This window comes from Acartia tonsa, chromosome 4 (assembly GCF_053477335.1).
Source record: "Acartia tonsa isolate MP-2025a chromosome 4, ASM5347733v1, whole genome shotgun sequence".
Lineage (NCBI taxonomy): Eukaryota > Metazoa > Arthropoda > Copepoda > Calanoida > Acartiidae > Acartia > Acartia tonsa.
This window is the reverse complement of record NC_137263.1, coordinates 7,328,503-7,352,600: the sequence shown is the minus strand read 5'-3', so window position 1 is coordinate 7,352,600 and position 24,098 is coordinate 7,328,503. Positions and strand designations below refer to the sequence as shown.

Below are 24,098 nucleotides of genomic sequence, written 5' to 3'. Positions count from 1 at the left end.
CCCCCCCCTACCTCAAGTGCCCCTAGAGGCTGCAAGTTAATCAACTATAATCTTTACTACAAAAAAAAAAACATTTACCTGGAAGGTGTGCGGTCATGAACCAACAGGAAATATCTATCAGCTGTCACAGCCACGACTATCCATATACTACAGAACAGCAAGTAATGGAAGAACGGGAAGAAGACGTAGGCGAACAAGAACGAGTATGTGTGTGTGCTGACAAAGCTTGGGCTCAGCGCGGTCAGGGAGTCCTTCAGTATGAACATAAAAAGTAGACAAGAGTCTACGACACCCATGCCAATGAAATAACTAAAAAATACACATTTGTCATGTGAATCCAATGAGTATTCTAATTTTAAAGAAGCGGAGCTGCTCTACAAATCATTGATGCTTCAGTCTGTCTGTAATGCTGTAGAGTAAATCATATTGCTGTGTCTGTTTTTTAATATGTTTTGGTTAGAATTTTGCAATTTACATCAGCTATAAAAATTACTTTGTCTGTTGGTAAGTATCAAATATTATGGAGGAAATATGTATTTTGAACACAGTAATAGTGTCGGACTGATTATGACGTAACAAAAAAAATTAGCCAATGAGAGGCCACTATAAATTTTACCATTGGTCAATAACGGCCTCTCATTGGCTAATTTTTTTTGTTACGTCATAATCAGTCAGACACTAATACTGTGTTCATGTATTTTTATTTACTCTACTCCCAGCGTCTGACGGTACGCTCTCGTTTCCTTACAAACTACTTTCAATAAAATCTGAAAGAAGACCACTAAAACTTCCGCCCACCCCCAAATTAATGCAAATAAAAGTATATTTTAAGACCCTGCTTTAACCATTCGGAGCCCTATCCATGCTGGGCTCTGCTAAGAAAACCGCCAAAAATAAAATACCTACATAATGGTTGTGTTTCTCTGTTTGATTTGTCTTCTTATTTGTGCCCACACCAATATAGATATGATATTGGCTAGGATACCAAATAAACAGATGGACATGCCAACAGGTACACTGGTTATCCAGTGTAGCCTTGAGGCATCCTGGAAATAAATAAAAAAATAAATATCTTTCTCGTATTCATTCGAATCCGGTGGATAGGTACCGGTTCTTATCCATACGAAAAAACTATGTCTAGCATCGTATTATATCCAGCTTTCTACGAATATAAAAATGTACAATCATAAGATTAAAACCAGTTTTTTTAGCCCGTGCCCTCGGCACCTCAACGCTAAAAAAAAACTAGTTTTAATCTCATAATTGTACATTCTATATCCGCGGAAAGCTGTTTATAATACGATACGAGAAATAACTATTCTTTTTTTTTAACCTGCACCGAATACCGTTGCTATATCAAAAAAAAAGTTTTTTTTATCTGTAAAATTACAATAGTAACCAAACAACCCTGTTGGGCTTATACCTGCCCTAACCATGCAGGGATACCCTGTACCCAATACAACCTAACTTAACACACGAAAATCTATCATCCCCCTTATCTATTATTTATTCCAGAATAAGGGGAAGGATTCTGTGCCCGACTAGAACTTTGAAGGAAACCGCTGCTTTTGCGCGCATAATCGTTCTAAAGTCAATTCTTACAACAATTAAAGATAGCAAGCTAAATAATCAGGGTTCGGAAGCCGCGCGTAAGCCGCGTGTAAGCCTCAGTGAAATCTTCATTTTATCACTATAAAATTCAGCTGGATGTATAAAACTGCTCTTTAGCAGACAATTCTTCTTTCTGAAATTTCTTTTCTGCTCACAAGCAGGTTTAAAACTGAGGCTTATGCGCGGCTGAGGCGCGGCTTCCGAACCCTGTAAATAATTCTACCTGATTTATAACCGTTTCAGAAATTACTCCCATTTTCATCTAAGATACATTACATGAACTTTATAAATAAAAGAGCAATAGCTGCTAATATTTTCAAGCGGCTAGCTGGATTTATGACAGTAATAAGTAAAACTCAGCAACAGCACATTGCAGCAAAATAACGAATATTATAATTACATAATATTTATAATAACAAAAACTATTCTATAGTTTATTACACTACTGAAAAGTATCCATAAAAATATATCTTGAAATTGCAGGAATATTATCTTCATTTTAACCATCTCAATATTAATGAGTTTTGTCGACAATTTTGAACATATAAATATTTAGTGTCAATAATGATTTCTCTTAACAACAACTTATAACTGATGAAAGTGTAGAAAGAGGAAATAAAACTAAACATAGTGATGAATATAATGAGTAAGGTTGAGGAAGGGGGTGGTAGAAAAGGGAAAGTCTGGTGCAATATTTGAGTATTTGCGTAGCGAAAAAAAAAGGAAAATCCCACTAATCGCCATAAGGACCTAGCACAAAACCCCAAGAGTTATTCATTTGTTATTTCTAGCCCCTACAAGCCTCTAGTTTTAGAAAGAAAAAAGAACAAATAAGATTCATATATATCTTTCCTGGACCACCTATATAGGAGAACCATACCGGTTCAGTGGTTCGCTACATAAACACAGAAAAATAGACATAATTTACTTTAAAATTAGTTATTTATGCCCAATGGCAAAAAAGTTTGGGGCTCACTGGAACCTAACCTAGTATATAAAAGAAGCAATCCAATCACTCTTTGGTTGTTAGTGTCTCATGGTCAGTTGATGTTTAATTGCACAATTAAACTTAATATTATATTTTATTTTGCGTTTTTATTTTTAGGTTGACTCATTTCGATATCAATATTTGTTTTTATATAGCAAGGAATTTCTACTGGTTATCCTTGTCGGTTTGTTTGTCTGTTGGTTTATAATGCTCAAATGTTTTAACTCTTACAGATCGGGCCCCAATTCCCACCTTTTCTGGTGGTTCATGTGTCTTTTTTCAAGTCAAAGTGGTATTACCGCTCCTTAGCAGCTTTTTAGCGGCCAGCCGCTAAATATTAAAACAGCTGTAGAGCAGCCAATTTTGCAGCTAGGATGACCAAATTTTAGGACGAACTTTTATTTTTCATAACAAAAAAGTACTTTTTCTGATCATCGCCGAAAAACGGCAAATAACGAAAACCGCCATTTTCGGCGATTACGGCGGTTAATTGGCAGTTGGCGGCGCCAATTAATATTTTTATCTGTTTATTATAGCTCAAGGATTTACAAAAAAAAATTATAGGTCTCTAGCTGTAATAGAAGCCACGATATTCATGATATATGTCTGTAGTAAAAGCCGGACAAAAATCGGTCATAAAGTCGATCAGGGAGCGGTCAAACGGTCATAACACCACTTTTCTCAGAAGATCATTGATATCTAGGTATTCACCAAAAAAATTTAGGTTTCTACCATATACACAAAAGTCATAATGTAGAAATTAAGATTTATTTATAATTTTTTCTAAATTTGGTGCCACCTAACCGACTTTGACCGGACGCCACGACCGACACAGACAAGATATCCTTATAAGATCAACTCTTGCCGACGTATAATTACTAAACTTAAAAATTCATGAATTCACAACTCTCTATCTTACCTACAAAAAAAAATGACATTGAAAAAACTAGAGGGAGGGGGGTCAATATGACCCCCCCCCCCCCGATCTTTAAGGATTAATACAAAAAAAACCACACATTTTTCACTTGTACTTCGAGTGGTATTAATTTTGTAGTTCCAAAAAAAGTTGTTTGAGTAAAACAATCTGTATTATACGATACAATCTATACATTATTACTTGGATGTTGCACTACATTTTCATGTACTCTGATGAAAGATACTCGCAGCTGGCTAAAATAACACTTCCCTCCATACAACCCCTTTACACCATCCCCTGCCCTCCTTATGGATGAGCAAACTGACCAGCAAATGAGGTCCATATTAGCAACCTAAAATCACGTTTTCTAGGCATTGTTGGCACCACTATGGTGGCAGTTTATTAGGGCGACATGTAGTGGTCAAATGATAAATATCTTTTCTTATACCTCGTGTATGTAAACGTGAGTCTCAAAATTAATGAAATTTAGAAGGAGATACATGTACAATTATTCATTTTCTTAAAGCGCAGCAATTCTATAGCTAGGATCTGTCCGACTGACTTTGCCTACTTCATTATTTTTACCACAGAGAGCTCTAGGAAATCTTTAAAGTAGGGATGGGAGTCGACCTTTAATTTTAATGTTAAGATGAATATTTTGGAAAATTTAGTAGGTAATTTTTTTTTTCTATGCGCCTTTTTCTTTCGGGTTTTCTATCGAGACACAGACTGGCACACTTCCTGGTACTTTTATATGTGGATGAACGACCGAACCCTGGCATTTATGAAATTTGACACATTTTTTTTTACTTTTTGAATTAATAAGAAATTTAGAGTAGTGATTTCTTATTTCTCTAACAATTCCTGTTGGTGGTTTGATCTAACTAAGATTTCTTGAATATTAAAAACCCATTATTTTAGAATTTGTTACGAGATCTTAAACGACGAGCGTACACACACATCGAGTATTTGTATGAATGTCCGTGTTTGCAATATAAATTACATTAGATACTTCTTAATGAAATTTGAAGAGTTTAATTTTGTTTTATTTGTATTATGACTTGTATTTTGACAAGAGGAAAAGTAAGGAAAGAAAAAGCATTCATTTAATGCGTAATTTAGAATATAAAACAATTCAACTCTATTATTTGTTATTTTATTCATATAATTATATTTGTGTGTGGTTTTAGGCATATTCCCCCGAAGCCTTTATGGACTTTAGGGGGTTGCAGTAAACTCCAAAAATTAGAGTTATCCAGAAGAAGTCAACAGCGGCAGCTAAATCATCAGAAATTCAGAAAATTAGAAAATATACTAAAATTCTGGGATGCTCAGTTGGGATACTCCCTGAAAAGCAGAGCCCGGTTGGTCCAGTTATCAGTGAGATCATAAACTTCATCCGGACGGACAGACAGACATCGTTCCACTTTGTATTATAGATATAACAAACAAAAATAAAATAGACTTTCATAGGACAGGGGACCTCATTTTATTTCTAATAAACTAAAAGTTTTCACAGGACCAATACAAATCTACCCTGAAAACAAGTTCAATCTAGAGACATGTTATATCAAAATTCCATTCCGTGGAATAAATAAATAATTGGTTTGGCTATGCCAAAGGTCTTGAATGTCAGATTATGCTAAATTATTAATGTAGCTTAATTTTCATCACAATAATAGCGAACGTATTTCCCCATGCGGGGCTATTTAGTACCCAATATAACCTAGCCTAACCTGACCTAAAGTAATAAACAAGTAAAAAATAATGGCTGGACAATTGTTCTGTGCTCGAATAGAAACTTTGAGGGTAATCAACGATTATTTTTTAACTCTGAACGTTTAGGCTTATGAATTATATGCCCTTCCTAGTAGCAGTGCTTAATCGAAAATACAAAAGTGCAAAAATCTAAATACATATTCATACCATGATACCATACCCGACTTAATGTATCAGATTTAACTTTTAAACACTTAATATTCTTGTTATAAAATTGAATAACAAAAACTACATTGTAAATCAAATTTCTTAAGTATATTGTAATAAAAATATGTACAAACAGTATAATAATGATAATAATAATTAGAGCTAGATAGATAGAAGAATATCACATAATAATATAAATAGAGTAAACAATATTGAATAATAATAATAAAAATATTAGAAATAGCATGACTGTGTTCTTACTAGACCAAAATCCACAATTGAAACATCCTCCTCCATAGCCTCGTAAGCAAGTTCTGTTTCAATCATACTATCCTCATCCACTATGAGTCCGCCACTATATTCTCCACTAATGCCGAATACACCGCTAGGCAGATGAATCTCATGATTATAGGCAAGATCACCGGCGTACGCTTCGCTGTGGAAGTACTCATAGAACAGGTGTTCATCAAAGCTGTTGTCTGGTAACTGTCTGACGGCTGCGCTATTCAGGACTGTGTATTCAAATAGCTCTTCTTCTTCAGGCACTAGAATGTCAAGAGTAAACGCTGCTGTGAATTCATCCTCGTGATCTCTAAGCAACTCTGCAATTTCGGAAGCGCTGAAGTCTTCTTGGCCATCTTCACAGAAGATATCGGCAACAACACTCATGGTCAGATTGATGACATTGCGGGCAGTGTTGACAAACCCAATGATGAATAGAAAAATGTTTATCAGGAAAACTGTATTGTGAATGTTGACAAGAATGGCACACATTGGTAGGAGCATCGAGAACATCTTGTTTGTAAATAGTAGGTATCAGCGTTACGGTAATCAGTTAATGACTATTATTAAAGAAAATTTGAACCAGGTATTTATACTCGAAATGTTTTAATCCTTTGCGTGTTGCGGTCAATCAATGGTTGTCGTTGCGCGTAAAGATTTCCCTCCCCAATTTTCTATGGTATCATTGTATGAGATCGCTTCCCCTTTTTTGTTTGAGCTTATTTTCCGGTCAAAGCATCTATTTGACCTGTTTTATTTAATACGTAATATTTGGATATTTATTAATTTTGGTTTCTTGAGTTTTTAGATTTATAAAATAAAAATGTTCTCTTTTTTACGATTTTCTATAAATTTGCGATAAAATACACAAAAAAAACAACCTGAAAATTCTAGTACCTTCTAAAAATTTAATATAACCTTTTAAAACACATATTAGATCTAAACTATTTCTATTGAACCTTTAATAACAAATTACACAATCCGTTTATACAAAGTAGTAACGTTTTTTCACGTATCGCTTCAACACCGATTATAAGATTAAAAGCAGTTATTTTTAGTCCGTGCCTTCGGCATAACGGGGCAAAAAATAGTTTTAATCTTATAATTGTGCATTTTTATATCCGCGGAAAGCTGTTTATAATACGATGCGAGAAATAACTATTCTAACCTTTATCATCTCGCAAAATACTGATTCTATTGACATATAAAAGAACTAAAGTTTTTTAAAATACTGCCTTCATGTTTTTAGTCTTTTAGTTTAGGGGCGCAGCCACTGATGTATTCATGTTCAAAAAGCATAATGCCATATTTATCTAAATAACACAATTCTTTAAAACCCAAGCTATGACCGAATAAAGCATTACTCTGCTCATGTTCGTTCATCACATGATGCTACTAAAATTTCGTATCAACAAATTTTTTAATACAAAAAATATAACTTTATTTTATGTAAGAAAACAACAACTTTAAAATACATATTCAAATAAAATATTTAAATAAAAGTATAGTGAGAAAATTTAATGATCTAAAAAAACTTTTGTATCTATCATATCAATCATCTAAGGCTAGCTAGGTTTCCTTCCTTTATGCCAGTCTTTTCATTTAGTTTACATACATACAAAGTTATTTAAAACCATTAAATCATTTAGAGACAAATCATATTACATATTAAACTTAAAAGATTGAAACCTTCAAAAAAAAGTAAATGTTCTTTTTCTTTCATATTGTGTGATTTTGTTTAAGAAATTTTTTTTTTGACATTTGGAAATATTACAAAAAAATATTTAGATTTGAAGAAAAAAACAATTACATTTCATCATGTTCTGATGACTCTTCGTCTTTGAGTGGAATTCCTTTATCAACAAACAGCTGGCTTAATTCTGCCGCAGTCATTTCCTCCATGCTCAACCTTTCCAGCTCCTGACCCGCGGCGTTGTAGAAGACCATCTCTGGCGACTTGCCCGGGATCTTCTTATACTCCGTGCGCTGGAACTTGTTTACAAGGTCCCCGTTGATGAATGCCTTCACCTCGGGGAGCTTGTTCAAACGTCACCCACCACATGATTCAACAACTGCGCTGTAAACAGTTTTATCCTGTACAAAAAAAAACATGATAAATTTTTAGCTGATAATATTACTTTAACTATGATAATATGGTTGAAACAAAATACTAACAATATTTTGTCATTATATGATCTTACTAAAAAATGGACATACATGACATATTGGAACCTAGTAAAAGTGTCTGACTCTGATTATGACGTAAAACAATATCCAATAAGAGGCCAGTATACACTGTAATTGACCAATGGTAAAATTTATAGCAGCCTCGCATTGGCTAATTTTTTTACGTCATAATCAGAGTCAGACACTTTTACTAGGTTCGACATATTGTTTTGGGCATAATCATATTCTTATTTCGTTTCTACGACATATTAATGGAAGTAAAAAAGTATTAATTTTAACGGGAGGGGGGTCAATAGAAATCGTGAATTTTTGGAATTTTGGGGAATGGAAGATAAAGATCATTTCAATGTCTGTGGAAATTAATAAATATGCATCATGCCTACGACTGTAAATAAACCCAAGACAAAACAGAGTCCTGCCTCTTTTGATTGTTAAAAAGGGGGAATGATTTAGTATGAAAACAGGGGCTACACTACTACTTTCAGACATTCAGATAAAGGTCGTGCATTCATGGAGTTTTTAGGTCTAAGGGGTGCAACTATATCTAATGGTTATGAAAATTGTTCCTGATCAAGCTATTATTAATTCTATGTACCTGTATATCAGTCTGTTCTTCCTGAGCTTTGGTCCAGGTAAGGGTGTTCAGCAGGACCACCAGAACTGCCAGCTTAGAGCAGCTCAGTACTCTAATGCCAGCCATTTTAAAACGATCTTGAAAATAGTGCAGTTCATATGTGAAAGGTTTTGTGACGATTCAATTTATATAAATGACATAATTCTAGCTACTAACGTAAAAGCACATCAACTTTTGGAATTATAATAAGAAATAGAATATTGGCGTAGAAAAAGGCGACTAGGCTGCAGAATGTTCCTTTTATCAGCAGTTTTTATTCTCGTGTTCGTGCGGTTAAAAACGGGTGGTCTAAAATAGGATGCTGAGTCTTTTTTAACTAATAGAGGTTTGTTAATAAATATCAACTGAATAAAATATACTGGATGTTCTCAATTTAGCATAGAACTAATGTATGTTTAATATATTATCTCAAGAGATAAGAGATAACTTTTAGGGAGGGAGGGGACAATAGGCTGTTTATTACACTAGTCCTCAAAGTTTTAATACAATGTTTTCTTATTCGTTGACTCAACCACATTGCGGACTTTCATTGAATATTGATATTGGTTGTTTGATTAAGTTGAGTTTCAAACGTTTTAAAATTAACCCAAATTGAATCTACATAAGGGGTAATTTGGGATAATATCAACTTATCGGCCTTTGCCTTATCCCTTTAGATACCCGGATAACTTTACACGTTTAACCCATATAATAATATCACACAGAAAAAGAAAATCAAATTATTTTTAAGTGAAATTTACTATATATGACGATTCTATTATTAATCTTAAAGCTTTAATTTTTTTTATAAACACCAAATATGAATAAGTATCGACCACGTATGGAGGGTTGATACGATGTACTGACTGAACCTATTGAGAATTTATATACTTTATCCTCGCTCTTAACCCCTTACAGTCGGGCCCCTTGCCACACCTTAATCAGTCGGGGGGGGGGGGGGGCGTTCAACGCCCCCCCTATTATCTCAGTTGCTATTAGAGCTAGAGGGCTAAATTTTTTTGTGCAAGTCCCCTGTGTTATAATGAATTTCCGACCTTAAGTGAGTCAAGGTCAATTTTTGCTTCCTTCACCCTTTTATTTAACAACCTTTGTTTTTAGGTCCTTTTTTACTTAAAAATTTCAAACGGCTGTAATTTTTTATTTTTGAAGCTAGAATAAAATTTTTTTGCAGAAAATGTTTATCTTTATGTAAATTTTATATTTGAAATATCAAAATATAAATTTCAGCGGCCGCAGCTGTACTTGGCAGCTGCCAGCCGTCGCAGTCGGCGGTCGGCGGGAAAACGACGGCGGATCTTTATGAAATTTTAATACGTTATGTAGACATATAAGAAAAGCTTAAGTTTAAAATTTGAAGTCTCTAAGTCAAAAATTGCGGCCACAGGAGCCTTTTAAAGATTTCTGGAGACCTGGAGGATCAGGACCTGCAGGATCATACCTGGAACCTAAAATTGACTTGAACACCTGTATTTAATATGAGGATGTACTAGAGGATATTTTAGTATTTTGGTAAGATAAAATGCTTTGTTTTAGTCAAAAAAAATATTTTTGCTTTTTACCTGGATGACTCTGCCAGGTTTGCTGGCATCCTGTGCCCGCCAGGATGGAGATATTCAAAAAATTTCAACTCTCTGTTATGTCTCATACCCACACTTAAAAAGTCAAGCAGTTTGGGCTCTTTATCTTTCACACACAGAAAATGAGATAGAAAAAACCCCCCGACCGTTAAGGGTTAATTAATGGACGACGGACAACATAAAACTATTTGTAACTAATGATTTACAAGAATCCCTGAGATCTAAAGATAAAGAAATACGCTAAAATCTTATCATAAAAAAAACAATGTTTTTTAGATAAATAAAAAATATTTTGAAAAAATATATTTCACAAAAAACACATAAAACATTATTAATCGACATTATTAATTAAGAAACACACAGAACAGTAGATATACTTTTTATTGCATTGAATATGAAAAATTATATTAGAGGAATTTGGTTAATTTATCTTATTTCATTAGAAAATAAATAAAATATTTTTTTGTAAATCGTTAAAATTTTTAGTGGCGTGCGCAGCGATTAACTAGGAGGTGTAAAACCATTAGGGAGTGAAAATAGGTGAAGGCAGGGCTTTTCAATTTCAAATTTAAGGGAGGTGATGAAATCACCCCCACACACCCCCTCCCGCAAGCCACTGGTGAAAAGTTACTATTAATTACATTAAAATATTATTTTTCAACGCATTTTTGTTTTATACAAAAATCAAAACACATTTAAACATAAATAAAATGATTTTAGAAATACATTGATCTTAGTTGACTTAACAATTATAGCAATACCACCACAAAATGTCAGGTAATGATTTTTTTCATATGAAAGTAAATTCGTTTTTATTATTTTTTCGTAAAATGACAAAAATGATCGTTGCAGATTATGTAATGATTTGTATTAGTATTGAAATTTATTAAAAATGAATATTTGACAAAAAAAATTTTTTTTTACATCTTTAAGTTTAGCTTTTAAATATAGAAATTTTAAGTGAAATAAAAGAATTATTGCCTAGAAAAATTTCTTTTTTTAAAAAGAATAAATCACATCTCCATTCAAAATTGAGCAATAATTTATAATCATGAATTATTTAAGATTTAAAAAAAATCACAGGCTCTGACCATCAGACTGACCTTCCAGGTTAACTATTTCTGCAATATTCATAGCGGACACCTTAAACTTTTTAGCGAAGCAAAACTTGCAGTACGGGTCCAACTCTTCCTGGCCAAAAAAGTTTTCAGTATGGCGTGGCCCGAGGAGCATGGGGAGGTCGTCTTCTGGAGCTTTACCGCAGGTTGTGCACTTGAGACAGTGCTTGTGCACGCGCAGGTTCTTACTCAACTCAACAAAGTCGTTACCAACCGTCTGAAATAAAAAAAAAATCTATAAAAAATAATTCTAAAGGCCAAATTTACATTTTAATACTTGAATACTTGAGTATCGAGATGTTCCGCTTAAAACATTGTATACCTAATAGTACTATGAATCAATATTCCAAAATCTATTAAAAATTAGTTCCCACGCTTTCTAATCGATACAGGAATCATCATGCCAAGTTTAAAATAGATATGACAATCTTAACATGCCTAAATTCACTATAAGGGCTGTCCGTTACGGACGTACAGACCTACACTAATTATAGAAAAGCTTTGATTTTAAACATTAAATATTATGGAAATTGTATGTTACTTAAGACCCTTAGAATTGCTGGATCGATAATTTTGTTATTTTAAAGAATAGCCTTGTATAGGTAAGAAAGGTTAACCCTTCAAATAGCTTCTTTTCACAGCTTAAATTGTAAAAAATTTTTACTTCCGTCTGTCTATAAGTCAAGGCATTGCCCCTTACTTTTACAACTAACCATTAAGTATACAATTCATTTTAAAATTCTAATCTAATACTTTAAACTTTTTTCCAATTTACAAACTTAGAAAAGATGTTTTTATAATGCTTTCATTGTGTAAATTATCTCTAACAATTAATGACGTAACTACTTTATTACTAAAGTGATTCGTCTGTATGTCAGACTGACCTAGCCATGCATTATTTTGTCTGTTGATTGATTTAAAAATATGAGCTATTGGAAGTTTTTTTGACAGTATCTGTTAAAAAAAAATAAACTTAGTTCAGAAATTATATTTTTGTTTAACTTTGTTGTTATCATAATGCAACTTTATTGTTATTTCTTTTTCATTAAAACAATGAGCTCGTTATTGTTGCGCTATCTATGGTCATTATTGTACTTGTTATAATAGAATTAGTATCATTTAGTCGGATGCACTTTGAATTTCAACTATTGTTAACAGGGGGGGAGGGGACATTGGTCTGTAAATTACACTAGTATCCAATGTTTTATAAACATGTTTTTTATTCGCCGGCTTAACAATTTTGGTTACTTAATTTGAATCTAAAGAAGGGTTAATTTGTATTCTTCATTTTAGAAGTACATCAATGTATCGTCAATTGTCTTATCCCTGAAGATCCCTGATTCCTAATCACATGGGCCACAAAAATGGTAAGGAAACTATTTCCAAGTAATTCTAAAAATGAGACAAAAAATTGTGAAGCATTCTCTGAAAACACAAAACAATAGAGAAAGTATTGAAAACAAAGTTTAGTTAATTGGAGAAAAATATAAATATGATGCAATCAAATTGTTTTAAAATTATGCTTTTTTACATATACCACTAAACTTTTTAAATGAATAGATTCTATGTATGACTGATCTGACATTTGTGTGAGTTTGCCTATCTAAAAAAATTTAGTTTTTTCTTTCACTAACTGATTGACAAATTTGATTTTCCGTTAAAGAGACCTTTTAAGACTATAAATGTACAATAAATTTTATGTGAATCATATCATAACTTTCATTTTTCGACCGAAGCTCATGAAAGCTATCGAAGCAGCCACTAATTAAGTACTTACAATATTTCCGCAGTGAGGACAGCAGCCGCTTTTTTTGGCAGCCTCCTCCATTTCTTTGCGCAGCCTCTCAGCCTCTGCCCGCCGTTTCTCCTCCTCCATGGCGCTGTAGATACCGCCGACAGGAAGAACCTGCATAGTTGTCCTCTCTGGTATGTTGTCGTCCTGGAAAAGGTAAAACTTAGGTATTAGTGTTCTTTTAAGCTAGGCTTCTCTAAATCTTTCAAATTCTGCTACAACACAGAATCTGCATAATTTTCGCTAGGTACAAACCGTTTATGAGACACGAGGAAGAAGAATATCTAGAGGGGGTTTCTAGGAATTGTTTACTAAATTTTAAATCAAATTCAAAAGAAGAATCTCTTTTTTGTTGTCCATGAGGAACAAATCCTACCTAACATTTTCTGTTTCTGTATCCGAAGCTAACGGACTATAATAATAAATATTCATCTACATATACCTGCTTATTGACTTTCTTTTTAAAAAATTTTGTGATTTGCAATGGTAAATAATCAAGATTTTGTTAATAAACCTTATCCAACATACATATATACTAAAAATGCAAAATAGAATGTATACTTTACAAATAAGCAAGTCATGAAAAGAATAGTGTTTATCTAAATAAGCCAAATATTAATCACTAGTCGCCGGAAGGAAAAAGCAGTTTTTTGAAAGGGGCTATCTGAGATTATTACAGATTCTGATATATACATATATAGACTAATGAAAAATGCAAAAAACGAAATCAAAAGCGTTCCTTCTTGGGAGAAAATCCGGGAAAAAGATTTTAGCTATTTTTAACCTAAAATTCACATTGGCAAGCCTGCAAAAAATATACAGACATTTTAAACATGTCATTGCTCAGCACCTAGAAGTGGTAGAATAATGCTATGCATACCATTGGAAAGCTTATAACCTCTATTTTCAATATTGGTATATTACGTTTTTGTACTATTATTATTTTTTGAGCTATCTTCTGAAGTATAAACAAATTTTAAAAATGCAGTTTTTTCTTGAATTTCAAGTTTGATACTTGTTACACATACCTTAATTCTTATTGCTTAGCATTTAGAGTTATATAATTATTTTATATAGATACTAGCGGCTTCCCCCCTAGCCTCTAGGGGCTTTGGCCTATGAGGTAATTTTAAAAAAATAGTTTATGAGCAGCACCAGGAATTTTTTTTTTTTGGGGGGGGGGATTTTCATTTTTTGTGGGATTGGAGGTGTCCCCCCCCCCCAAGAAAATAGCTTAAAACCACCACAGGACCAATAGGTATATACCCTGAAGAGAAGAATCCAATCGGTTCAGTGGTTACCAAGAACTTAAGGGACAGACAGACAGACGGACAGACATCTAGCTACTTTGTATTATAGATGTTTGTATAGTTTAGGTATTTTGGGTACTTTCAATTTTAGCTTAATTAAAAATTGTCTTTGAAATGTGCATAGTTTGTAGTTTGGGGGGGGGGAGTTTATACACTTATAGGCAATGCAATTCAGTATAAAATTTTGCCTTGGATGTTTTTGGGTTTGTTGTCATTAACCTGATTCTTTTTGTAAAATCTCTTATATGATATAATCTGCCAACTAATCTTTGAAAATTGAAATTTGGCACTTTCCTTCTAGGGGCTAGTGGGGTAAAAAAGCTTCAAAAATACTAAAATCTAATATCTGAGCTTAGTTTTAGAGATATCAAGCTGATTTTTTACTGTAAACTTTTTTACATAATTAAGCTAGGTAGTCACTGAAGATTTCATTTGGTACTTTCCTGTACCTGTAAAACTTTAAAAATTAAATTTTGGCACTTTCCTTCTAGGGGCTTGTGGGGTAAAAAAGCCTCTAAAACACTAAAATTATAAGCTATGAGATTATTTTTGAAGATATCAATCTATTTTTTTCAATATAAACATATTTTACTAATTAAATTAGTAACTATTACAGATTTCCTTATGGCACTTTCCTTCTTGAGTCTAGTGGGGTAAAACACATCAAAATACAAAAATTATGAGTTCTGAGCTTATTTTCAAAGATATCAAGTTGAACTTTTATGAAAACATATTTCACATAATTGAAACAAATGATATAGTCCTTGAAAGAAAGTGCCTAATTGAAATCTATAGTGATTATTTAGTTCAGTTATTTGAAAAAAGTTTTCATTAACAAAATCAGCCCAATATTTTTAAAAATAAGCACAGAACTTAACGTTTTAGTAGTTTTGGGGTCAGTTCCCCCACTATCCCCTCGAAGGAAAGTGCCAAAACTTAAGACTTTCTGGTATATTTAATCGCTAGCAGTTAGGCCCTAGAGGACTCTAGAGGCCCTTGTGGTGAGGGTGACCCCTCTACTTTCAATTGTACTTATTAAAAGAAATTTTTTTTAAAATGAAAAGAGTTCATTTTTTTAGGGTGATTTCCCTTGGGAGGGTGATTGTACCCTCGCCCAAAATAGTTAGAAACCTTCCCAGAATCTATGAGAAGCTACACAGTATAGAAGGACCATATCTGACCAGCGGTTACAGAGATCCTTTGCTACAGACAAAAATAGCTTACTACTTTATATAATAGGATATAAGAAATTTTACAAAAATAATCAGGTTGATAACTATAACAACAAGCCCAAACATCTAGAGCAAAATTTTGTACCATATTTATAAAAATTATATAAACTCTCCCCCCCCCCCCTTGGATCTTATAACTTAATTATTGGGGGGTCTTTCACCCCACTACCACTTAGAAAGAAAGTGTTAAATGAGTTCTTTAGTTGCTTCTTAGCTCAATTACGTGAAAAAGTTTACATTAAAAAATCAGCTTGAAATTTCTATAAATAAGCTCAAGCTTTAAAGGCTTAAATTTTAGTGTTTGGGGAGTGTTTTATCCCACTAGTCCCAAAGAGGAAAGTGCCAAAATGATATAAAAAGTGGCTACTTGGCTCAATTATGCAAAAAAGTATACTTTAATAAAATCAGCTTGATATCTCTAAAAATAAGCCCAGAACTTAAAGTTTTAGTAGTTTTGGGTGCAGTTTTACCCCACTAACCCCTAGAAGGAAAATACCAAATATTAGGTTTACTGGTATATTTAATCATATAAGAGATTTTACAAAAAGAATCAGTTTAATGGCTATAACAACAAGCCGCAAAACATCCATGGCAAAATTTTATACTGAATTTCATTGCCTATAAGTGTATAAATTTTCCCCCTCCCTACATGGTTCCTACTACAAACTATACACATTTCAAAGACAATTTTTAATTAGGCAAAAATTTAAAGCACCCAATGTACCTAAAATATACAAAGATATCTATATAGAATAATTATATAACTCTAGGTGCTAAGCAATATAATTTTTAAAAGGTTTGTGTAACAAGTATTAAACTTGAAATTCAAGGAAAAAACTGAATTTTCAAAACTTGTGCATATTTCATAGGATAGCTCAAAAACTAATAATAGTAAAGAAACGTAATATACCAATATTAAAAATAGAGGTTATAAGCTTTCCAATGGTATGCATAGCATTTTTCTACCTTTTCTATGTGCTGAGCAATGACATGTTTAAAATGTCTGTATATTTTTTGCAGGCTTGCCAATGTGAATTTTAGGTTAAAAATAGCTAAAATCTTTTTCCCGGATTTTCTCCCAAGAAGGAACGCTTTTGATTTCGTTTTTTGCATTTTTCATTAGTCTATATATGTATATATCAGAATCTGTAATAATCTCAGATAGCCCCTTTCAAAAAACTGCTTTTTCCTTCCGGCGACTAGTGTAATGATTCAAGTAATATTTTTTAGACATGCCTAATATTGTTGTTTATTGAAGCGTGCTGGGTAAAGTAAGATTTAGGGGTTCCGAACCTACTCGTGGTAACATATAGGACCCATGTAAGGCTTCTGGTAAAGGTCAAATATATTGGTGAAGTAGTTAATGAGATATTTTGATTTTTAAAGAATTATATTCTTTGAATAATTTGAATAAATAAACATAGTTGAATAATTAGAATTATATTGCTACATTTTTATGGTAAACTGTTTTTAAATGGACATTTAAAATAAAGTAGAGTAAGATCACAGAGGAAAAGGAATAGTTAATAGATTTATTATATGCAAACAGTTAACAAGTGTGCAGCATCAAATTTTAGTTTGGTAATGTAAATGATGTGCAACGTTGTAGCAGCGATAACCTTGTCAACAACCTCGTACAAGCGAGGCTGCTGCGAGGTCCAACAACCAAGTGTAACTTAAAGGAGCCAATCTCTCTTTTTCTGTCCTAACAAGTATTAGGTTATAATACCAAACAGACAACCAACACTTTGATTCCACGACCTTTGTCTGGAAGTCTTAGCTGTGCGTGGTAGTGAGTTGCGTCTGTTTTGGGCAAAGGCATTCCCACTACTCTAACTATCAATTTTGCGTTTATAACATGGCATCATTAAGTACCACTTTAACATCTTTAGTTATGACGCGGCGATGATCCGTGACTTGAACCTACAATAAGCTGATGCACTACGTGTTAGGCCACGCGTTTCTGGATATTTTGTTGTACCAATGTTTTGTGATTTATGCTGACGATAGAGGTCACTTTAGAAATACGAATACCACTAGAGGAGCATTGGTAATTGTAAGAGAACCATAGTTTCATGTTAGATTTTATTATCTACACAATTCAATTACAACCACATAGAGTCACTTTAGGATTATTTGAAAGATGAATGTAAATAGTAAAGAGCTAGTGGCTACGCCCCTAGAATCCTTTAGGAGCACTTGAGGGGTAATTTTAATATTAAAAAGAAAAGAAGGAAATTTTTTATCTAGGGATGATTTATCTTGAAAGGGAGAAGATATAAACCTTCCTTGGACATGTAAGAAGCTTCACTGTCAAGGAAAACCATATCGGATCATTAGTTAGCGATATCTCACGCTGCAGACAGACAAATACACAGACTTCCTTTTACTGTTATGAAGATATGTAAATCATGTGAGCATTACTGTCAGAAAAATATGCAGACTGACAGCAGAGATGCCAAAAATGTTGAATTGCATACAGAGTAGCTACGCTTTTTAAAAAACGAATTAGAAATTTGAAGAAAACTTATGTTGTGTTCCCTTTCACCCGTAACATTCCAGAATTCATTACTCTCGGTCGCTGCCCGTCAGACATTCATTTCTCAGAGTTATATTTCTTTATTCATTCATTTACTAACTAGCTTACAATATTTCTTATTAATATTAGAAGATTTTAAATACACAAAATCCTTGAATAAAAGATGCAAGAGGAGTGTCAATGTTGACTATGTTTTAAATGGTTCCTCCTTCCTCCCTAAAAAAATCCCCCCCTCCACCAAAAAAATAAATCCTACTTGTACATTAACCATTGTAAATTAAAACCATAGAATTTTTTTTATTGGCTATTACTCTAGATATGTTTTTAATGGCGACTAATCAGCGAAAATTAATCTGTTTCAGAGCCATGATAATAATCCAAAGTTGCACAACTTTTTGATATATTTTACTATTAGCATTTAGAACTTATCATCAGAATTATATCTAGTCCGTGACTTTTTCAATACGTGAGGAATTTATTAAAATATTTTTATTATGACTTCATTTCATGTCATTTTAACGTCATCCATAATTCTACAATTATCTTTTTAATAGCAAAGCTACTCTATAATTCACTATGTCCGTCCGTACGCCCAAGTCCGTCCTTAATGCTATGTGGGAAATGTGATAATGTGATTTTCTCGGCGACTATTTAAGATATATGTCAGATTTTATTTTAAACCTCTTTCTAAAAAATATTTTGAATACAAATTACTTGTCATATATATTCAGGGTAAATAATTTAAATTTTTTGTTGAACCTAAAATTGATCTTACTTTAGCACTGCCTAAATATGTTTGTAAAGACTTTAAAAATAGAATATTTTTGTGGTTAGTTGCCATTGTACTTTTTAAACTTGCGCACAATCTCTGTCTAATAATAGGTGTCTGTATGTATGTTGCCGTATGTTACAACAAATAACAAAGAAGATTACCAGGATAAAAAGTACAAAATAAGTATGGTTTTACTGAACTCTACCTGAGGCATAAATTTGTTTGCATAGCAGGCAGGGCAGTACAGCTTGCTATCGTGTTCATTGATAGTCGCTGGCACCAGTTTCTTCTCACAGGTCCAGCACTTGACACACTGCTTGTGGAAGGGTCGGCGGTCAGCTGCCATGTATGACTCAGCTGGGAAGACGGATTTATCACAATAGGGGCACTTCGGTGCGGGGTTAGGCGCGTTCCAAGGCATTTTACTAGAATTTGTTACTAATATATTCTGAAAATATATAATAGTTTCTATAAAAGGTAAATTTCGAAACACAATCATTTCATTTTTATTATTCGTTCGCTAATAAATTTTGATAGAAATAAGGAAGCAACCATAAAAACGTAGCGCAACTAATTATTTAGATGCCTTGCTTATAACATTATGTTTAATCGTCATAGGAAACGATATTTCACGAATTTATTGAATAATTATATCATATAATAAAATTTAATATAAATTTTTAAATTGGACATACTGACTTTCTCGTACCGATTAAACAGTGTTATAAGCGAAGTATCTCAATAATTAAGTCTGAAATCTAATTAAGACCAGTAAACTACACAGGAATCTAATTTTAAGTAGCAATGTGGCCTGAACTGACAAGTAGATAGATGTCCGAAAATCATAAAAAACACAGACTAGCTTGGCAAGTTATAGAGTAGATTTGCTACCTGTCACCGCACTGAAAAACAATGGATATAGAATATACGTGGATATTATGACAGGGGAAAATTGGCGTCAATTTAGTTTGCTAACATCATTTATTGGTCAATTCGTTCATACAGTAGGAGGCGAGGGGGTTTATGGGGGGGAAGGAGTCTCTATTTCAGCCAGCAATAAGTTTCACTTTATTATAATACATGATAATCTGGTGTAAGATCCAAGTAACAATGAATTCATTCTAAAAGCCATACGAACGTTTACTTCAACGTAAACAAAATAAATAAACAGCACTGATTGAAACGCAACAAAAGTCCAAGTTGTCTTGTCTCGAATGTAAACTAAAGAACTGCGCTGTGTATCCTTACTGTTGCTAAGGTAAATACACAACTTTCTCAGGGAGGATGTTGGCTGCCTGGCAATCTGGCCGTCAGCCAGAACTAAGCAGCAACATTTTTTTCGCAGCGCAGCTACTCTAGAACTATTGAACATAAAATGTACTCCTTTACATAAAAAGCAAGATTACAATATTGATAAGAATCAAAAAGTTACTTATCTCATCGTTTTTCAAGAAGAATCCTGTTGGGTTGTTGTTGCTTCGCAATTTATGATCATAATTGTCCTTATTTTAACATTTCTTGTATTTTCCTACTTGTGGAGTCCACCAATGGATATAGATAACGCGGATATTGTATAAGATTCTCACATACCCTGATCAAATGATTTTATGAGCTGGCTAATATATCGATAACCCATCCCACCACTTATAACTTTACCCCATTCCCCTCCCTTACCATGGAGGTACGCGTTGACCAATATCTGAGGAATATTTTAGCAACCAAAATTGACGACAACAATTTCCCTGTAACAATATCCATGTATTGTATATCCATTAGTCCACCAGAATAAATGAAATAGAAATTGTGCATTTTATGTAATACGTCACATGTTCTACAAATAGGAAGTAAACAAGAGGATTTTAAAAGGTCTTTTATGTTTTTGATAATTCAAAAGCAAAAACAATAAGATTATTAGCAGAATAATAAACTAGGATTTAGAAAATAGATGTTAAAAACATAATGCTTTTTTATGCTACGCCTTAAAATGAAGTTTTTCCAGCAAAAACTAGATTTTTTCTGGTCTTTCTGTATTAAACGAGGACAACTAAGTTTATTAGGAACGAAACAATTAGACTGATTTAATCTTTGAATACAAGTATAAATCTATACAGAATTGGTTTTTAAGCTAAGGTATTGTCGTCATTTTTTTGTTTTAGAGCAAATGCTAATACATTTGTAGAATATTCATACAAAATAATAGTTAGCTATCTATAATCATATTTTTATGAAAATTATTCAACGCCAGAGCACAACAGTCAGACGGACAGACCAAGTCAGTCAAAAAATTTATATTTCACTCCTCTGATTGTTTCAGACTGACATTTCGAATTATAAAGTATCTTCGCTACTAAAATGAATGGAACAATACAGACAAACGTACTCATACACAATGTAAAGTATCTTTGCTGTATGTAAAAAAGAATGATTGTACTAATGCAATTTAGAATTTGTAGCATTTGAGAAGGAAATTATGTGCAATGACCTCTAGGAGACAATTATTGTGCAACAGCATTTTAAATACTTTTCCTGTTTAGTATGTTTGGTAACCATGCTTCTTAATTTGTTGTATAGCAAAACTGTAATTATATGTGAGAAGCCCTAGTTTGTAGTTAGTTTGATAAAGAATGAAATATCTTTGAATATGAACATGTTACTATAACTTTATAACCCTAATTTAAGTTTCTATATGATGTAAATGTTACAAGTTTGCAACCTTGTTTTCAAGTAGCTACATGATGACATGTTATTATAGCTTTACAACTCTGGTTCAAAGTAGCTACATGATGTAAATGTTACAATGTTGCAACCCTAGTGTAAAATAGGTATATGTTGTAAATGTTTCAAGTTGGTAACCCTAGTTTATAATAGTTACATGATGTAAATGTTACAAGTTGACAACCCTGGTTTAAAGTGGCTGTATGATGTAAATGTTACGAGTTAGCAACCCTGGTTTAAATATGTTACACAATGAACATATTATTGTAACTTTATAACCCTGGTTTATAATAGTTATATGACGAATATGTTACTGAAACTTTATAATCCTGGTTTATTATAGTTACATGATGAATATGTTATTGTAACCTTATAATCCTGGTTTATTATAGTTACATGATGAATATGTTATTGTAACCTTATAATCCTGGTTTATAATAGTTACATGATGTAAATGTTACAAGTCAGCAACCCTTGTATTAAGTAGCTTTATGATGTGTATGTTAAAGCTTAATAACCCTGGTTAAAGTAGCTACATTTTAAACATGTTATTTTAACTTGATAACTCTGCTTTAAATTAGCTACATGATGTAAATGTTACAAGTTGACAACCCTGGTTTAAAGTAGCTGTCTGATGTAACTGTTACAAGTTGACAACCCTGGTTTAAAGTAGCTGCATGATGAACTTGTTATGATTGTGTTCTTTAGAAAGAATTTAATGACTGGCCTCATTAAATTTGATTACTTCATCAAGACCTCATTATTCATCTTGGTACCCAACTTTTTAACATGCCATGGATTTAAAATAACAGATTGGGATTTGAGTGGATAAATATATATACTTCACCGGCTATAATACAAGGTGCGTTAACAGAGTTTTACAAAGAGCGTGTGAGAAAAAAGTTCCCTTAAATAAGGATCTCAACGGATAAGACTATGGACGACGAATTGATATGAACTCCCAATGACGATAACCAAAATTACCTCTGTCCGAAGATTAAAAATATTGTCTGAAAAGTTTGGACACTATTAGTTTTGAACAAACCAATCAAAATTAATAAATGTACCCAAAGTTTTTAAGCCAACGAATAAGATAACGTGGTTACCCCCCCCCCCCCTCTACGCATGCATTGATTTATTTCTGACTTCATCAGATTAGTAGAATCTTTTTTACTAATTTATCAATCAAGAATTATTCCGAGAGAAGCTACGAACTGATTCACGGATAAAAAAATATTTTATGTAATCACGAAACCTAGTAGCAAAAGAATGAAAAAACCTAACTTAGCTCTGAAATACACTAAAAACTTATAATTAAAGAAATGAAAAAAGCGCATATCACAAATGTTTTTGAAACAAATAAAATATTTTGATGTCTTTTTTTCTTAATGGTTTCATTACAGATTCGGTGAGAAATTTCTAAAAGGGCTCGGCATCCGCAGACAATGCAGTAATAGGCTCGGCAGCCAATTCGCTTTTCATACCAATCAGCCGCAAAAAAATATTCAACCTTCGACCAGTCGAATTATTTAGGGACCCCCCCCCCCTTTAAAGTTGTTTAACCCTATCAAAATATTTACTCCATGATGCTGTGAATATTGGTGCAAAAAATATGACGTAACAAAAAAAATTAGCCAATGAGAGGCCGTTATTGACCAATGGCGGCAATGGTAGTGGACTCTCATTGGCTATTTTTTTTTGTTACGTCATATTTTTTTGCACCAATACTCACAGCATCTTACTCCATTGGTAAAATTGAAAAATTGGAGAGAAATCCCCCCTATACCTCCTTCCTATTTGACCGCGCAGATTTTATTTTTATCATCTAACCTATGTACTTTGATTTGGTTTAGTTAAATCCACAGCGGATAGAAGCTCTTAGAAGTGCCCATAAAGGGCTTTCAGCGGCTGTTCAGCCCTGAGTTTATTTATTTTCTACACAAAGTTAAATTTAATTATAAATTATCATGTCTTCTCGTATCAACATGAAGAAAAAAAACTTATTTTCATGGCGTAGCTAGACAAATAATCAAAGCAGTTTGCAAATTAATAAACTATGATTTTCATTTTTCTTTAGGTTTGTTTAAAAATATCCTAACCCTAACTTGAAAATCTAAAAAAAAGAAAAGAAGTATTTTTTTAAAAATTAATGTGTTGACTGACTCTCTGATATTAAACCCAACTTCTAGGTTGACATAACATTGTTTTTTATGATTTTGCCCAATACCGACCTGCCCTTAGGAACTATGAAAACCAGGAATTATGTTTATATTCATTTATTTTTTATCTAGATATTTGCAAATAAACAAGAAGCTATACAACGGCGCCTCCCTGTATGCGCACATTTTATTTCGAGTGATTCTTTATTTTTCTAGAAAAATAAAATATCATCTTTCTTTTATAAATTTTTACACGCGTTCAAAATACCCTTATGTGGTTCAAATAAACAATACAGGATGTTAGAATTTTTTATTTCAACAAACTTATTTTTCAATAGCA

At 32.9% G+C, this 24,098-nt stretch overlaps 2 protein-coding genes across 2 annotated transcripts in view; both read right to left on the bottom strand.

Annotated features, from left to right (window-relative positions):
- LOC145315870 (uncharacterized) overlaps nucleotides 1-24,098 on the bottom strand; it is a 207,709-nt gene that overhangs the window by 5,215 nt on the left and 178,396 nt on the right. The window contains exons 2-4 of the mRNA XM_080155999.1: nucleotides 1,835-1,875; nucleotides 907-1,046; nucleotides 79-309 (exon numbers count right to left, since the gene is read on the bottom strand). Of these exons, the coding sequence (XP_080012125.1) occupies nucleotides 79-309; nucleotides 907-1,046; nucleotides 1,835-1,873 (410 nt within the window). The 5' untranslated portion in view covers nucleotides 1,874-1,875. The remainder of the gene's footprint in view (nucleotides 1-78; nucleotides 310-906; nucleotides 1,047-1,834; nucleotides 1,876-24,098) is intronic.
- LOC145318256 (cysteine and glycine-rich protein 3-like) lies at nucleotides 11,199-19,305 on the bottom strand. The gene is made up of 3 exons (XM_080159580.1): nucleotides 19,090-19,305; nucleotides 13,017-13,178; nucleotides 11,199-11,456 (listed from the first exon to the last, which is right to left on the bottom strand). Exons 1-3 carry the CDS (start codon nucleotides 19,303-19,305, stop codon nucleotides 11,199-11,201), a joined length of 636 nt encoding a protein of 211 aa, XP_080015706.1.

What these genes read in the sequence shown, in the direction of transcription:
- LOC145318256 (XM_080159580.1), bottom strand. Translation starts at nt 19,305, where the DNA reads ATGCCTTGGAACGCGCCTAACCCCGCACCGAAGTGCCCCTATTGTGAT. An exon ending in CAAACAAATTTATGCCTCAG is followed by an intron (nt 13,179 to 19,089) that starts GTAGAGTTCAGT and finishes TACCTTTTCCAG; the next exon opens with GACGACAACATACCAGAGAG. An exon ending in GTCCTCACTGCGGAAATATT is followed by an intron (nt 11,457 to 13,016) that starts GTAAGTACTTAA and finishes TTTTTATTTCAG; the next exon opens with ACGGTTGGTAACGACTTTGT.